Source organism: Aotus nancymaae, unplaced genomic scaffold (genome assembly GCF_030222135.1).
Source record: "Aotus nancymaae isolate 86718 unplaced genomic scaffold, 86718_ANA_hifiasm-v0.15.2.pri h1tg000067l, whole genome shotgun sequence".
In the NCBI taxonomy this organism is placed as follows: domain Eukaryota; kingdom Metazoa; phylum Chordata; class Mammalia; order Primates; family Aotidae; genus Aotus; species Aotus nancymaae.
In genome coordinates this window covers 4,993,471-5,011,237 of record NW_026988482.1, presented here as the reverse complement: position 1 = coordinate 5,011,237, position 17,767 = coordinate 4,993,471, and the positions used below count along the sequence as shown (strand labels likewise).

At 36.8% G+C, this 17,767-nt stretch overlaps 1 protein-coding gene across 5 annotated transcripts in view; it reads right to left on the bottom strand.

The window, feature by feature from the left end:
- The window catches only part of KLHL24 (kelch like family member 24), a 49,579-nt gene that overhangs the window by 30,128 nt on the left and 1,684 nt on the right, over positions 1-17,767 (bottom strand). For 2 of the 5 annotated variants that reach the window (XM_021674496.2, XM_064366857.1), the window contains exons 2-3: positions 12,088-12,150; positions 5,093-6,073 (exon numbers count right to left, since the gene is read on the bottom strand). In XM_021674496.2, the coding sequence (XP_021530171.1) occupies positions 5,093-6,012 (920 nt within the window). In that variant the 5' untranslated portion in view covers positions 6,013-6,073; positions 12,088-12,150. Of the gene's footprint in view, positions 1-5,092; positions 6,074-7,616; positions 12,039-12,087; positions 15,807-17,767 lie in introns of those variants that run through there. The other 3 variants (XM_021674495.2, XM_064366858.1, XM_021674497.2) reach the window with 3 other exon arrangements.

The window sequence follows — 17,767 nt, the reverse complement described above, 5'->3', positions numbered from 1 at the left end:
AATATGGAAAGCAGTATTTAGAGAAAAGCAGGGGCAAAAAACGGTAATTAGGTGTACTAGAGATCAGAATCAGATTGTTAAACAACAGTCAGGAATGTGAAACATCAGTCAGAGGCCGTAAGTATCATAGTTGATTCATGAGTTGGGATGAGGGTGGGGCAGAGAGGCCCATCACAAGCAGAAAAATAAGTTCCTTTTCTCCAGATGAACAGGGTTGAAGCCTAGCAGTCAGCATACTGAGATGGTACATAAAGGTAACTCAAAGATTTATTAGATGAAATTTAAGACCTGCTTAAGTTAGCTACCATATTAATTCTCTATAGAGTTCAAAAGTACTCCTGAGCCCAAATATGCATATAAGTATTAATATGAACTCTTTTTACCTCAAATGTTTTCCACACTAAAATTAAATTTTTGACCTAGAAACAAGTTTCCAAACCATGCTGGGGACTCAGGAAGAGGGAGGAAGGAAGAAAGGAGGAAAGAGAGGAAATTAAGAACGCTAAGGGCAGCTTGGCATAGTGACTCATGCCTGCAATCCTAGCACTTTGGGAAGCTGAGGTGGGAGGATCTCTTGAGCCCAGGAGTCAGGGACCAGCCTAAGCAATACGGGAAACCTCATTTCTACAAAAAATAAGCCAGGATGGTGATGCATGCCTGTAGTCCCAGCTACTTGGAAGGCTGAGGTGGGAGAATCACCCGAGCCTAGGAAGTGGAGGCTGCAGTGAGCCATGATGGTGCCACTACACTCCAGTCTGGGTGACAGAGTGAGATCCTGTCTCAGAAAAAAAAAAAAAGATGCTAAGGGTACTCTGAATAAAGGCAGAGGATGTATGTAGTGCAGTCTTATATAGTATCATTATTTTTGAAGAATGTCTATTTTAAAATTTTTAATTAATAAATTTTTTTTGAGTGAGGGTATTGCTCTGCTGCCCAGGCTAGAATGCAGTGGCCTCCTCACTGTAACCTCAAAATCCTAGGTTCAAGTGATCCTCCTGCCTCAGCCTCTCAAGTAGTTGGGACTACAGGTACATGCCACGATGTCTGGCTAATTTTTTTTTTCTATATTAATAGAGTGTCATTATGTTCCCCAGGCTGGTTTTGAACTTCCAGACTCAAGTAATCCTCGTGCCTCAGACTCCCAAAGTGCTTGATTACAGGTGTGAGCCACTGCACCTGGCCTACAACCATTGTTTCTATGCTTTACTCCTTCTGTGATTAGTCTCTACTATTTTTTCCATACATCTAAGGGTTTAAAACTGGCAGGGCAGATTATCAAAGCTTTCATGCTCTTAAATTGGCCTATGTCCTCTTTCTGGGAAAACACCACCACACTGTTTTTAATATGAGTTTTCGGGTTTTCTCTGTCATCTAAGAGACAGTGGGTATACAGGGAGAATTTCTATTATGTGTTGAGCTCTGGACAATACTTGGCACAGAACAGATATTAAAGGACCACTGGCTGATATGGAGAGTATAACTTAACTGTACATTGGAGGGATCAGACTGCCGCCACCACCCTAAACCAGAGTTCATCTCTGCATCAGTAATGGTGGGACACCCAGATATGCTGTGACTTCTAATATGATGCAATATAATATACACATTACATAGGATTAACTCTAGCTATAAATATTTAACTTATATTCATCAAACTGAAGCTCGTGGAGTCAACTTCCAGTTTACAGGAAATGCAGCTAAATGATGCCAGAAGGAAGCAATGAGACTGATCCAAAAGGTAGAATATTTTTCTGGACAATTTCCCCATTGACAATTCAGAATCACGAAAAAGAAACTGTTTAGAAGTAAAACAGATTTCACAGAAATAACCAGATATAATGAGTAATCCCAGACTGGATCCAGGCCTATTAAAGAGCAGTTTGGAAGACTGGGGGAGTCTGAAAACGGATTGGGTATCAGATGAGATGAATTATCATTAAGTGTGCTAATATTATTTTGCCTGTTATTTTAAAAAGATGCACAGTCAAGTAAAAAAAAATGTAAAAATTTAAAAAGAAATGTACACATACAATAAAAAATAAATAAAACATAAAATTTGAAAAAGAAATATGAATGAATGAAAGAGAAAATTCTGGGCTGGTTTGGTAGTCAACAGCATGCATGGTAATTAAAACCATGAAAATAGATGAGATAAGGTCACCTAGGCAAGTACATAAGGGAAGACAAAGAGATGTGAAGCATGCAGATAATATTTCAGACTAGATGTAGGAGTAAGAACAATTAAGTTGAAAAAGAGTAACTGGAGAAACAGGAGGCCCATGACGGGAATGGCATTCCAGAAGCCAATGGAGGTACTTCAAGATGGATAAGGCAATTAATAACATCAAATTCGAAAGAGCTCAAGCTGGATAAAGACTGAAGAGAGGCCAGCAAATAACAAATAGAAGGTCAGTGATGACCTGATTGAGAGGAGTTTCAGTAGAGGTGACTGGAGCAGAAGTCAGAGGAATGAACTGCTGTTGAAGAAGTGGAGACATCACTCCTCTTTCAAAGAAGTTTGGAGTTTCTCAGAAAGATGAGAACCTGTACAAATAATACACATTGTTCAGATAATGAAATTCCTAGTGATTAATGCTAACATGCAGTAACAGATAAGTGAAAGACAGATGTAAGGGACAGAAGGTGATGTCAGAGTTATAAAATAAGGGATCCCTCATATAATGCCCACATAAAATAAATATCTGCTCTTATATTTTTTAAAAGTCTGTAAATTCAGTAAACTATAGTTTGATTTTTATATTTGTCTCCTAAAGAAAGGTGAATACTGCAATTTATAAAGAGATGTTTCACTGTGGAAATAGATTTGTTCCCTAAATACTGGGTATAAAATACATTTTTGGAAATCAAATAATTCAGTAAATTAGGACAAGTGTCTCTTTAAAGGAGTGATGGATCCCTTAGGCTGCAATCTGATTGCATTCAGGTTATATCTTTACAAAGATTAGTAAGAAATGACTTATCTTGATTTTACAACATATAACCCTTGGTTCCTACTCTGCAGGCTGGGTATTACTAGCCCCACCTGACCTCAGACCATTCTGTCTGCTACGGGGACATTTGTCTTGGAAAAGGGAGTGATTTTTCCTTTAGAGGGATACTGTGTATCCACAAAGTTCTTGAAGAGCTAATAATCACACAGCTCTGAAGCTGTTTAGTTTTCTCAATTAAGCTCAGCTCAGGGTCTTAATGATCCTTAAAGAAAAAAAAAAGAACTTAAAATCAGTATATTTATAAATTGAGATTTTATGTTTTCTGTCCTTTGTTAAAAGACTAGGAATAAAAATGTTTTACACATTTATTTCTTTTAAAACAATTAAGTTTAACTAAAGTCAACTAACTTTGAAGAAAAAAAGTCCTCTTACCTTTACAAATAAATATTATGCTTTTTGTAATAATAGTTATCCAATAGTATATCTAATTTACAGAAAATTCAGACTTTCAGTTACTGGAGTTTTCTTAAAGTGGGGCAGGCCTACATTATACTGTATAAATAATAATAGCTAAAAAATAATAATAGCTAATAATCAATAAGCACTTTCAATGTGCCAAGCATTATGCTGGTACGTAAGAATTATCACATTTAATAGTTTCAGTGGCAAAATCTGTGATGTAAATAGTTTATCATCATTCTCATTTTACGTATGAGGAAATATATTAAATCTTGCTATATTCAAACTAGTATAAATTTTAAAAACACGCTATCTCACAATATGCCGAATTTTAATCATATTTCAAAACAATGATAGTCAAAATTTAAGGTAAAAATGTGGTTTGTGAGCTATGCTATAGTAAATTTACAGAAAAAAATGGAGATGGCTTAATAATAAACCAATAAACTAATAAAAATACTAATTTCACAACAATGTAAATATACTCAACATTACTGAACTGTATAATTAAAAATTATTAAGACAGTAAAGTTTGTTATTTAACCACAATTTTAAAAAGTCAATACCATCATTACCTTTGTTAGAAAAATATTAAAAGGATAATTTACTGTAATATTTCTCAACAGGCATTTTTTGCTTATTCACAATAAAGTACAATTAACAGTATTCCTTCCACTATTAAGGAATGGAGATTATTTTTCTATAGTTTATGAATTAAAATCTATAGGTGTTTTATAGAAATAATATATTGTAAGAAGACACAAATATACTACAGTATTTAACTGCATTCTACCCCAAACACATTTTCCAAATTCTCTATAATGATAATTTTCACATTCAGAAAAAATATTTTAAAATTGAGATTGACATTAAATATAGTAACTGTGGCAATTAAATAAGATTTGAGGCCTGGATTTTACATCTGAGAATTCACTCAATGTATACCAGCTCCTTTACTTCACCTCTACATTTCATGCTTCTGTGTTAGGACACAGGTCAGTCTACAGATGTGCAAACTTTTTTTTTTTTTTGGGACAGAATTTCACCCTGTTGCCCAGGCTGGAAAGCAGTAAGAGCATGGCTCACAGCAGCCTCAAACTCCTGGGCTCAAGCAATCCTCCCACCTCAGCCTCCTGAGTAACTGGGACTACAGGTGCATGCCACCATGCCTGGCTAATTATTTTTAGTAGAGATGAGGTCTTGCTATGGTGCCCAGGCTGGTCTTGAACTCCTGAGCTCAAGCACTCCACCACTTTGGCCTCCCAAAGTACTGGGATTACAGGTGTGAGCCCCTGTGCCCAGGAGCAAACTGATTTTTTAAGTAGAGGCAGTCCAAGAGAGCCTACTAAAGTCTTAGCTACCCTGTATCCAAAGACTCTTTGGAAAGAAAAGTGAAATGGTTTGGGGCCCTACAAAAGTTAAGAGAAATTCATAGAAACATGTTGAGATATGCACAGTTGCAAAGACCCTTTGCTACACTGTTTGATAGCACAGACCAACAATAACAAAAAATGCTACTGTCGAATCTAGAATTCACTAGGAGAGATTTACACAATGCAAAATAAATCTAAAATTATATAAAGCCACAGGTAGACAGTGCATACTACACTGAGATTGTATTCAGGAGGTTTAAAGATATATTAAAAACTTTTGCTAGCGATATTTGAAAACAGTCTTCTCACCTGCGTGGCCTCGTCCTTGGGGACATCATTTCATTCCCAAGTATGTGGTACCGCCTTGCTTCATGCAACAACTGATAACACTCAGGAGAATTCTGGATCAATTGGTCCACTTCAACTGTTTGAACAAAGTAGTTGGGATGCAGCAGAGGGAGTCTCACATGTGTCAGGAGCTCATGTAACAGTGGTCTTCTCAGATCAACGGCACGATAGACCCAACGCATGACGGCTTCAAAAACCATCTCCTCTTTACCAATAACAAGTTCATCACTACAAATATAATCAATAAGTTCATCTTTGTCAAGCTCAAGAAATTCTTCATGCTGGGACACATCCTCAAAAGTCTGTAATGCAAAATTTTTGCATTTTGTGAAGAGTGTTTTGAGTGAATGGGTATCTGCAAAGCGCTGGATTCCTAAGCAATTACAAGGATCGAGTTGCTCCTCTAAAAACTTGGCACATGCATCACGGAGAACACTAATCTGAAAGAGGCTCGATGTCTCAAAGAGATATTGTACATTCTCTGTAGTGATCTTCACTTTTCCAGTATAAACATACTGCAAAAAACATTCCATAGCTTCAGCTAAAATACCATTGATCTCAACCAACATTTCTCGGCTTTCCCTGTGGTCATTACAAAACATAGCTCTGAAGTAGCTACTACAGGCTGAGAGCACAGCTCTATGGCAAGGAAATTCTTTTCCTTCCACACAAATGATAACATCTGTGAATAAGCGGCTATCTCGAAATTCATTAAATATCTGGAGTATGTTTTCAGCATGGGATGATCCTGAAGAGAAGTCAAAAAACTCATGACCTGTCAGAGATTTGGGGTCCATTTCAAAAACTTTACGCTTTGTTGCCGGGGAATCACGCACCCCAAGATCCTCTCTGTTTAGTCTGCGTCCCAATATTAGTACCATTGTTACATCAGTTGACTATATAATTGTTGAGAAATGACTGTTAGGGATCTTCTTTATATGGCTAAAAGTAAAAAAACAAAGGAAGACATTTCAATGTGCAAAAAATTCAGTATTCAAATTGCATAATTTCATTTTGATAGAAACACTACAACAAAATCACATCATCAATATATTTCACATAGGGTACACAGCACTATCTCATGTTAATAAAAACTGATAAAAATTTGCATTTGTACAACTAGAGCATTACGGGTAATTTGCAATAGTACTCCTTAAGCTCCCCTTTTTTTAGCTGAAAGGATACTATGTACTTAGTGAGTTACTAATAACCTTCTGTTTCCTCCTCGTTTACAGAGCTGAGTTTCATACTATGGACTGCAGAGTTCAGTCGGAATGGTGTAGGACAGAATTTGACCACAGTTAGAATTCTAACATAGTCATCTTTCATTTTAAAATCTTTTTTTGTTTTTGAGACAGGGTCTCACTCTGTTACCAAGGTTGGAGTAAAGCGACATGATCATAGCTCACTGTAACCTCAAACTCCTAGGTTCAAGTGATCTTCCTGCCTCAGCTGTGAAAAGCTGTGAGTAGCTGTGACTATGTGTGCGTACCACCATGCCTGGCTATTTTTTTTTTACTTTTTGTAGAGATGGGATCTTGAACTCCTAACCTCAAGGGATTCTCTCACCTTAGCCTCTCAAAGTACTGGGATTACAGACATGAGCCACCATGGCTGGCCAAATAATTATTATCTTAATATAGAATTTCTAGAGAGAAATTTAGCTGTATCTATCAATAGTCTTTAAAGATATGTATATTGTTTGACCAGCAAGTCCATTTTTTTTTTTTTTTTTTTTTGCACTCTCTCCTAAGGAAATAATCAGAATTATGTGGCAAGGTTGATCTACAGAGATGCTCAATTTTGTATTAATAGAAAATACTCAAAACAACCTAAATGCCCTATAGGAGGGGACTGGTTAAACCATAGTACATCTTCTGGATAGAACACAGTTTATGCAGTCATTAAAAATTATATAGATTACTTAATGACACAGGGAAGTAGTAACCACACAGTAAGTGAAAAAGCAAATCACAAAATATATGCCAACAGAAAAAAACAATGTATCAGTGAATCTAGGGATAAGATGTACATATGCCAAAATGTTAAGTGATTTATTTATCTTCATTTTCCACCCAAATTTCTACTATAAAATGTAGTATTCATTTAAAAAATGTTCATGCATGTTATCTAGGTCTCGTTCCCTTTCACTTCCCAAAACCTCCTCAGAAATGACTAACAGCAAGTAACTGATGAATAGAGGCACTCAGCTATAGCCATCGATTCTCTCTCTTTCTCTCTGCACCTTCTTTTGGAGACAGGGTCTCACTCTGTCACCCAGGCTGGAGTACAATGGTGCGATCCTGGCTCACTGCAAACTCCAGCTCCTGGGTTCAAGAGATTCTCCTGCCTCAGCCTCCTGAGTGACTGAGACTACAGGCACACACCACCACGCCCAGCTAATTTTTGCATTTTTGGTAGAGATGGGGTTTTGCCATGTTGCCCAGGCTGGTCTTAAACTCCTGGCCTCAAGGGATCTGCCTACCTTGGCCTCCCAGAGTGTGGGATTATAGGCAAAAGCCACGGCGTCTGGTCCAATTCTCTCTAACATTAATTTTAAGGTGATTCTTCTACTCTCTTTCCACATCTCCAGAAGTTGATACATGATTCAGAATGTATGAGTAACTGGTTTAAGATCACTCATAGTAACTCTCATCTATTGCCATACCCTGAAAATTTCACACACATCCCTTCTAACATTCCCAGCTTCTTGAAATATTTCAGGTCAGACGTTCAGGCCTGAGTATGGCAGCAAAAAGAAGGCAGCTAAAGGATATCAGAGAGAATATAATCCAAAAAATCAGATGCCATCCTACATTCGCAAGCCACAAATAAAACTGAGACTTCAAAGTTAACAATCTTAAGACTGCATTTTGTGTACACTGTCACATATTTAATTATACTCCATTTTTTAAGTCAAGTGACACAAAGAGAACTAAAATATGTAATATCAAAATCAAAAAGCAATTCAATATCTTATATACGGCAGTCTCTTCTTTTTCATGTTCTTATTTATCTCCATCCTTTCTTCTTAATCCCTGTAATGTCCCAGATATCCTAGTTCCAACTCTCACTAGACACTTCCAACTTTCATGAATTCTCTCACTGAATTTACTTAATATTGTAGCTTCTACCATCATCATCATCAACAAATATTTATTATATGCCCACTATTGTATAGCTACTATACTAGGCCTAGGGTTTACAGGATATAAGATGTAAGATACTGCTATGGGAGTTTTTTGTTTTTGCTTTTTTGAGACAGGGTCTCCTTGTGTCACCCAGGCTGGAGTGGAGTGCAGCGGCATGACCTTGGCTCACCGCAACCTCCCCCTCCCGGGTTCAAGCAATTCTCGTGTCTCCGCCTCCCGGGTTCAAGCAATTCTTGTGTCTCTGGGATTACAGGTACATGCCACCATGTCTGGCTAATTTTTATATTTTTTTTAGTAAAGACGGGTTTTGCCACGTTGGCTAGGCTGGTCTCGAACTCCTATGCTAGAGAGATTCTCCCGCCTCAGCCTCCCAAAGTGCTGGGATTGCAGGCATAAGCCACTCCACCCGGCCTGTTTTGTTTTGTTTTGAGATGGAGTCTTGCTCTGTCGCTAGGCTGGAGTGCAGAGGCGTGATCTCGGCTCACTGCAACCTCCACTTCCTGGGTTCAAGAGATTCCCCTGCCTCAGCCTCCTGGGATTCCCCTGCCTCAGCCTCCTGGGACTATAGGCATGCGCCACCACGCCTGGACAATTTTTTGTATTTTAGTAGAGATGGGGTTTCACCATATTGGCCAAGATGGTCTCAATCTCTTGACCTCATGATCCGCCCACCTCGGCCGGCCTCCCTAAGTGCTGGGATTACAGGTGTGAGCCACTGTTCCCAGCTATTTTTTTATTAAATAGAATTGCAAAAAAAACATATTCAAACAAGATAAATAACAACATAAGGCAGCATGGACAATATGTCACATCGGTACAGACAGCCTAGTTCCTCCTTAAACTTCTATTACATTTTAAAAAATCTCTTCAAATCTATTAGCACTTAACCTTCCTGAAGTCTAGGTGATAAGATTTTCTCTGGGCAGATGTACGCCAGGTTATTCTAACAACATCTGAAGGACACCTAAACGCTTGCATGCTATCCAGGACCTTTTCTGTTTCTCTGTCTATCCCCCAGTTGCGCAGGTAAAGTCAGAAAAATCCAAGGAATTTTATCAGTCAAATGGAAGAAAGACTAAAGTAAAATAAATATTATTTTCAATTGAAATCCCTAGGGTAGAGAGTCAGAGGCACTATGTTGATATCTTTTTTGGTTTTTGTTTTTTTGAGATGGAGTCTTGCCCAGGCTGGAATGCAGTGGCACAATCTTGGCTCATTGCAACCTCTACCTCCCAGTTTCAAGCTATTTTGCCTCAGCCGTCTGAGTAGCTGGGACTACAGGCACATGCCACCATGCCTGGCTAATTTTTGTATTTTTGGAAGAGACGGGGTTTCACTATGTTGGCCAGGCTCGTCTCAAACTCTTGACCTCAAGTGAGCCCACCTGCCTCGGCCTTCCAAAGGCTGGGATTACAGCCGTGAGCCACCGCGCCCAGACGCCCTCATTTGTAAGTTAAAAAAAGAAAACAAAATTTCAAATATACAAATATACATGCATTTTATAAACATATAACAAAGTTTTGTGATGTAATATAATAGTTATGGCAATGAAAGCTCATGAAGAAGGCCTATTTAAATGAATACACATAAAAGTAAAGGTAACACATGACAAGGCTTACTAATGGCTGGTTTTGGAGTAAACGTCAACAAAGTAACTCCCACAAACTTAGTTAGGAAAATTAGTTTCTCTTAAATTTGAGGAAATATTTTCTGCTACATATATGTATGGTCCAAACAAGCTAGATTTTTAACTTTAATCCAATTATGTTTTGCAGATTTTAGGTAACAGAGTTGCCTGAGAAGAAAATAAAAGCTCTATTTCATTTTGTTAATTTTAATACCTAAATGAATAAAAATATATTTGAGTTTAAAATATTTTATTAGTTTTAAAATTTATTATCACTAACTAAAAAAAGGGATTTCTTCCCATCTCTTTTAAGACTTTTCTGATTACTCAGAGAAGTCATATTTGCCTCATCACTGATCATCCAGCTTGGGTCACAGATGCCCATGTGTATGTGTGTGTGCCTGGATGCATGCACACATGCACAACTTCACATTTAAAACTCCATTTATAATGCACAGAATGACTTCCAAATTCTAGGCTTTCAAACACGAGCAGCAGCATCTCTATCAAATATGCTTTTAATTTGAAGTTATCTCAATAACAGTTCTATAAACAGAAATCTATCCCCCATGGCAAGATAGACCACTACTGTGCCTGAATGTCAATTTTTTGTTGTTGTTCAAACTTCAAAAAGTTCAATGTATGTAATACCACAAGTACTTAAAAAAGGGAACATTTCAATTATGATAAACATGAACTGTGATGACATGGACTATAACTCATATTTTAATCTTAATGTCTTACTAATATAGATTCAAATTATGGTTGAATTAGCCACAAGTCAGGTACCCAAATCAAGAACCAGCTTATCTAATTTAAATTCTATTATTCATTCCAGCTTATCTAATTTAATTCTTATTGCATTTCAGGTTCAAAAAATTCACACAAGTGATTGTGACTTTGACTAGTGATACAGTTATTGGTATTAACAATGACAAAAATTATGAGGTTCTTCCTGCACACATTTTCATTTTCTCAATGTTTAAATGAAAATTTGTTCAGAATACAAAACAAAATAGCACATTGTAAGAACTAAGAATTTCCCTTTGGTTAGAATGGACAAGTAGGAAAACATATATGAAAGTATACTTTGTTTTCTGTATCCAATGATCTTACTCTGTCTAGTATTTGTTAGATAAATTTGGGGATTGTGAGTTAAGTATTAATATAAAGTTGATTAAACTTTATATTGATATAAATTAATCTTTGTATCAACTGATCAATTAACTTGTATCAATATCAAGTTTCTGCCCCTATTTTCATAGTTGGCTCCTTGATTTGTTCACTGACCAAAGAGGTCTTCCTCTCCACTACTTTTACCCCATTAAAAAAATGGGAAATCCTGGATTAGAACACCTATAAAATCACTTTGTATTACACGGTCTTAAACAGCAATGAGATATTTGTTCACTGCTCTGTATGTAAGAGAGACTCTCTCCTGCATCTTTCCAAACAGCCTTAGCCTGCTGCCTCCTGACTTTGGGCATCTTGACTTTCTCTGGACTGAGAACTCTCCCATTACCAGTCTCCATAACTGCACCAAATGTAAACACTTCCTATGTATAAATGATTTGTACCAGGGCATCTTAGGAGTGTGAGATGCATTCAGGATGTATCTTTTGGGCTTCCAGATGTAATTTACTAGCTTCTGTTTTCCCATTCTATACAATCAAGTATTTTATTTTAATCCGTAATGTTTAAAAATGTAAACAAAAATCATATTGTATCTCAAAGTACAGTGTCTAATATAGGTTCAAGATTGATCAAAATGAACTCATAATGCATAATCAAGCAAACATAAAAATACAGATTGAACCACTGTAACATTTTTGCAAATATCACAGTAGAATTATGCCTATCAGGAAAAAGTAAACTAAGTAGGAATCTCTAGACAAAATAAGTAGGAAAAGCTTCTTTCCAAAGGAACATAATGACTGAAACTTATATCTACATGAGTTAATGGATGTAAGTTGATCAGACAGGAATGAGGCTCTCAGGAAAAAGGCACAGAAAAGAGCAGGTGAATATTTAGTAAGAGAAATGATTGTCACACTGCTGTCTTTTGTATTGTGCCTTGCTCCTCTGATTGGCTTAAGTGATCCCTGGTTAAAGAAAGGAAAATGGTTTAAATTCTGTAATAACAATGTTTAGATACTTTATAAATATTATAAATATACCTTTTTAGCATTTGCTTGATTAAAGCCCCAGTCAAAATATGTGTGTTGTTTTAATTTCCACACCTAAAATAAAGGAAGAATAGCAACATGTAAATCAGATAGTTGTCAGTTCATGTACAGCTGGTGTTATTTACTAACATACTAAACAAAGCTTTTAGTAAATTCTAGTTTCTGACTAGAAGTTCATTTTTGTATAAAAAATAATTAATGTATAACATCTCCTTAAAGCAAATTAACAATTTAATATTATTTTACATAACTAGTTTTCTTATTTATCAACTTCCTTTCTTGACAATTTTATCCTGCAGTAAGATTTCTTGAGTGAAAAACAAGTAAAATTCATGTTAATAGCAAGCTAATGGTAGCACGGATAAAACATATACTCTGTGATAATTCTGCATTGGATATTTGAAGAATATCTGGAAATTGATATTTGGGGCCATTAAATAATTCTAAGAGTTGGTCTATCAATGTTAGCAAAAATAAACCAGTTAAGACCCTATGTATTAGCTAACAATGGAATCCGTTTGAGAAAAATTTCAAGAATTCTGGGTAATTCAGAAAAAAGTCCATTTAAAAAAATCCTTATGTAGATTTTCTACATAAAATCTCAAGCTTAGCAAATTATTATTTTTATCTTTTAATATATAAATGTATATTTCTTCCGCCTGGAATCTTATAGAAACTTAATCCTCATAGAAACCAACTAATTCGGCATAATTCCTTTTTTTGTGTGTGGAAGGGGAGAAGAGAAATGCTTAAGAGAAAATACCAAAACCTTGAGCTGTGTACAGAATAGCAATAGTATTTAAACACAAGTGATTCTGGTTTCTAGCCCAGATATCTTTAAATAGAACTTGTAAATTCTTAACAAGTTGAGACAAATTCAAAAGTTGATTCCAAAACCAAATATAAATGACTTTTTAAAAAAAGTATACACACAAATACATCTGTATACCCAGACTGTGTTATGATCATGAAGTGAATGCTATCTGTGTTTCCTTATTTTCAGGAGTGAGCCTAACTTGTATGTGACCTCAGTAAAAAAATTTTGCAACTAGGGCAAATTTGGGAATTGTTACTCCTAGCTAAGTAAGTCTTCCTTCCCAATGGACAGTAAGATCCTGAATCAATGTAGGGATTCAGGTCAATTCATGAAACATTTATAAAGAGTCTAGTCTATGTCTGTCATTGGATGGCAAATACTGGATTCAGATCCAATTTAGACTCTGTGGGGTTGGGTAAGAGTAGAGCCAAACAAGAACGCCAAGATTGGTACTAAAATAGATTCAAATTCTCAGCAGGTGCAGACTGGAATAGAGCTCTCATAACCCATCTGGTCTAGAATTATACCTTATGGGGTAGAAAGCATAAGGCAATTCTGGCATTTTCTATGGATTTTTAGGTATTACAAACCTAATTGATAAGGGTAAGGGATGGGAGAGAGAGGGTACAAAGTCTAAAGGAGATGTGTAATATCAGAATTAATCTACAGTGTGAGTGTACTGAAACAAGCTGATGTTTCCTCTAGAATGCAGAAATTCTAGACAAAGAGGTTACTAATAGCCTTAAAGATAGTATGGATTAATGAGGGGCTTCTAAAATCTAATAACAGAAAATGAAGGAACCAAGAACCAACAACATCCTGACTAGCAAGGCCCCTACAACTTGTAGTAGTGAACTGCTGCATGCTATGTTCTACACTACTCCACTTTCTCAAGTTTAACCCTGAAAGACCACAGCAGACAAGAACGGTGAACCAAGAGGTTTATCATGAAAGATATATAGTAACTCAAAAGAAGGAAAGTCAGAAAATAATTGCAATATAGTAAATATTTTATTTTTAAAATAACGAGAAAGTTATATTTAATAAGGTACTATACAAAACCAAGCAATTTTTATACATTTCAGATATTTTCACCCTATAGTATCAAAAGCTAATTTATTTGATGACCACTTTTTTAAAATTATAAACTTGCACTACTGAAATTTCAGTTTAAAGCATTACTCTGCAGCAGTGGTTCCTGAACCATGTTTTACAAATGTAATGTTTAAAGTCCAGTCTTCAAGCTATTTTCAATATTTCCAATTTCTTAATGGAACCACCAAGACCATATTTACCCACCACCACAAGATAACAGAAACCAGCTCAGCATGGTGGCTCACACCTGCAATCCCAGCACTTTGGGAGGACGAGGCGGGCAGATCACGAGGGTCAGGAGTTCAAGACCAGCCTGGCCAACATAGTGAAACCCTGTTTCTACTAAAAATCCAAAATAATTAGCCAGGTATGGTGGTAGGCACCTGTAATCCCAGCTACTCTGGAGGCTGAGGTTGCAGCAAGCCGAGATGGCATCACTGTACTCCAGCCTGGGTGGACAGTGCAAGATCTGTCTCAAAAAAAAAAAAAAAAAAAAAGATAACAGAAACCAACTAAAATCTTGAGTTTCTTTGGCTAGAATGATAGCAGCTAGTGGTTCTCCCATGTTTACTAGAACCTCAAATGGGCGATACACTATATGACTTTGCTTGATGAGAAAGAAATAAAACAGATAGCTGTTGATGACAAATTTAGGAGAGCTTAAACAATGTGTCAGACTAAACAATATGATTCCTTAACTAAAAAAGAATACTATTGTCTCTTAAATTACAGGAAAAAAAGAAAACTGAATTTCTCCATCCCTCGACTTAAAACTTCTGGCTACTGATAATCCCCAACCCTAAAGGAAGAAAAAAACTTGCAAACCATCAGACAACACCTGGTATACCAAGCTGCCGTACTGAGTCTACCCATGCTTCTGACTAGACTTGATATGTAAACTTAACGTTGTCTGGTTTTATCTTGCTAACATGTTTCTTTTAGGTATTTAATGCATTGTTTTATTTTGCAATCAAAATACCTATAGAGTTATGATATAGCTATGTTTTCTGTTAGCAAAATGGTTTTGGTTTTTTATTTTTTAAATCTATTTTTATTTTTTTTTTTTTTGAGATGGAGTCTTGCTCTGTTGCCCAGGCTGGAATACAGTGACACAATTTCCACTCACTGCAACTGCATCTCCTGGGTTCAAGCAATTCTCCTGCCTCAGCCTCCCAAGTAGATGGGATTACAGGTGTGTGCCAACACACCCAGCTAATATCTTTTGTAATTTTTTTTTTTTTAGTAGATATCTGGTTTCACTATGTTGGCCAGGCTGGTCTCAAACTCCTGACCTCATGATCCACCTACCTCGGCCTCTCAAAATGCTGGGATTACAAGTGTGAGTCACCGCGCCCAGCCAGGTTTTGGTTTTTTAATTAAAATTAAATCTGCAAGGATGCCAGCAAGGCACTTGAACAAATTTGAGATCTAGTATTTTACATGACTTCTCTATGAATAAAAGCACATAGTCAATGGCTTATATTTACCTTCGTGGTGACAGGAATTATTTACTGACTATTAATTATTTAATTAAACTTTTAGAAACCTCAGTAAAGAATAAAGCCCACTTTTTTTTTTTTTTTGAGGCGGAGCTTCGTTCCTATTGCCCAGGCTAGAGTGCAATGGTGCCATCTTGGCTGATTGCAACCTCTGCCTCCTGGGTTCAAGCAATTCTCCTGCCTCAGGCTTTCAAGTAGCTGGGATTACAGTCACCTGCCACCACATCTGGCTAATTTTTGTATTTTTAGTAGAGATAGGGTTTCACCATGTTGGCCAGGCTGGTCTTGAACTCCTGACCTCAGGTGATCTGCCCACCTTGGCCTCCCAAAGTGCAGGGATTACTCCTGTGAACCTCTACGTCAGGCCAAGGCCCACTTTTAAAACATCAGTTTAGTAGTCTTTAAGATGTGCCAAATGTTGAAAAATTTTAACTCTAGGATGAATATAGGCAGAGTGCCAAACTCTTCAATTTAAAAAAGTCTGCTTAGCTATTGTTTTACTGTGTTTTGAGACAGGGTCTCACTATGTTGCCCAGTCTGGTCTCAAACTCCATTGCTCAAGAGATTCTCCTGTCTCAGCCTCTGAAGTAGCTAGGATGACAGGCAAGTACTTAATGTGTTTTTAATAGGAGAAAGAATAGGGGCTTTTAAATGTCAGCAGTTGTCAAGTGGCTACATACTCTCTAGTTGTTTCAGTCACACCAAAAATAAACTCATACAAAAAAGTATTTTTCATATGTATACTTGTGAGGATATTTACTTTCATTTTTCCATTATACAGTCCACACCCAAATATTTATTGAAAAATGTGTCCCAGATTTCTAGAGAAAAGTATAGACAAAAATTTTGGTCACTTAAAAATTTAATAAACAGTATTTATTTTTCACAGGCTTGACCTTTAGGTTTTAATGACATGGCAGAAAAACAAGGAAGTTAAAAAAAAAAAAGTTACTGAAGAAGCATCAAGGTTTAACAACTTGGACAAACGCCAGGCAAGTTTAAGTTAAGCTTGTAGTCAGCCCTAATTCAAAATATTATTTCTTCTTCCTGTTTAGAGACTTAAGTTGCTGGCTTTCTTTGAATAAGCAAGTCTTACTGAGTGATGGTTTTATTTTTTCAAAAGGTTAGATGGTTGCATTTGATTTAGACACATTAAATATCCTCAATGCACAAGTGATGAGGCGGTTCTGATCACAGGAGCTACTCATTCCGGTAGCTGGAATTTTAAAAATATATTAAGAATGCATAACCAATAGGAACTGTTCATATTCAATTCCTGCTTCACCCAGGGGAGCTCAAGCTTCCTTCTACAAAAATGTAAGTCTTTTCTGGGCACTGTGGCTTACGCCTGTAATCCCAGCACTTTGGGAGGCTGAGGCGGGCAGATCACCTCAGGTCAGGACTTTCGAGACCTGCCTGGCCAACATGGTGAAACCTCGTCTCTACTAAACATACAAAAATTAGCCAGGCATGGTGGCGGGCGTCTGTAATCCCAGTTACTCGGGAAACTGAGGAGGGAGAATTGCTGGAACCCGGGAGGCGGAGATTGCAGTGAGCTGAGATGGCCTGGGTAACAGAGAGAGATCACCCCACTCCAGCCTGGGTAAGAAGAGCGAAACTCCGTCTCAAAAAAAAAAAAAAAAAAAAAGTGTATTAAGTCTTGGGTGAATTCCTCCATCTGTAGGAATTCTACATCTGCCGGAGAAGAAAATCTGACAAAACACAAATACCTTCTTAAGAGATTAGAAAAACTATTTTCAACACACTATGGCTAAAAATGATTGGTCTTGAAGATTTTATTACTGTCACCGTAATTTACAATTTTAAAATGACACAGTTGCAACCCACTTCTCAAACATTTTGAATTACCACGGGAATTAAAACATAGAAGTGTGTGACCTAGAATCCCACAAACAAGGAAAATAACTCATCCAAGACGAGTATGGAGGGATCTTTACCTTTTAGCGGAGTATCTTCAAACTATCTTTTTTAAATAGTAGAAATCTGCTTTTAAATCTCAGCCAACAACAGGCAGATTTTAAATGTATTTTACGACCCTAATAAAAACCAACTTCTTAGCTGGTGGATCCAGTCTAATGCTGCAAATACAAAGACTCGATTTTTGAAAAGCTGCCCACAAGTGCAAGTGATTAATCATTACAATCCACTAAAATCAACTGTGAACAGTTACTGCCTCAGGGGTGACCGTGAGGCCCAGTAAGACACCGCACTGTGGTCTATATTTAGCTATCTAAACAAG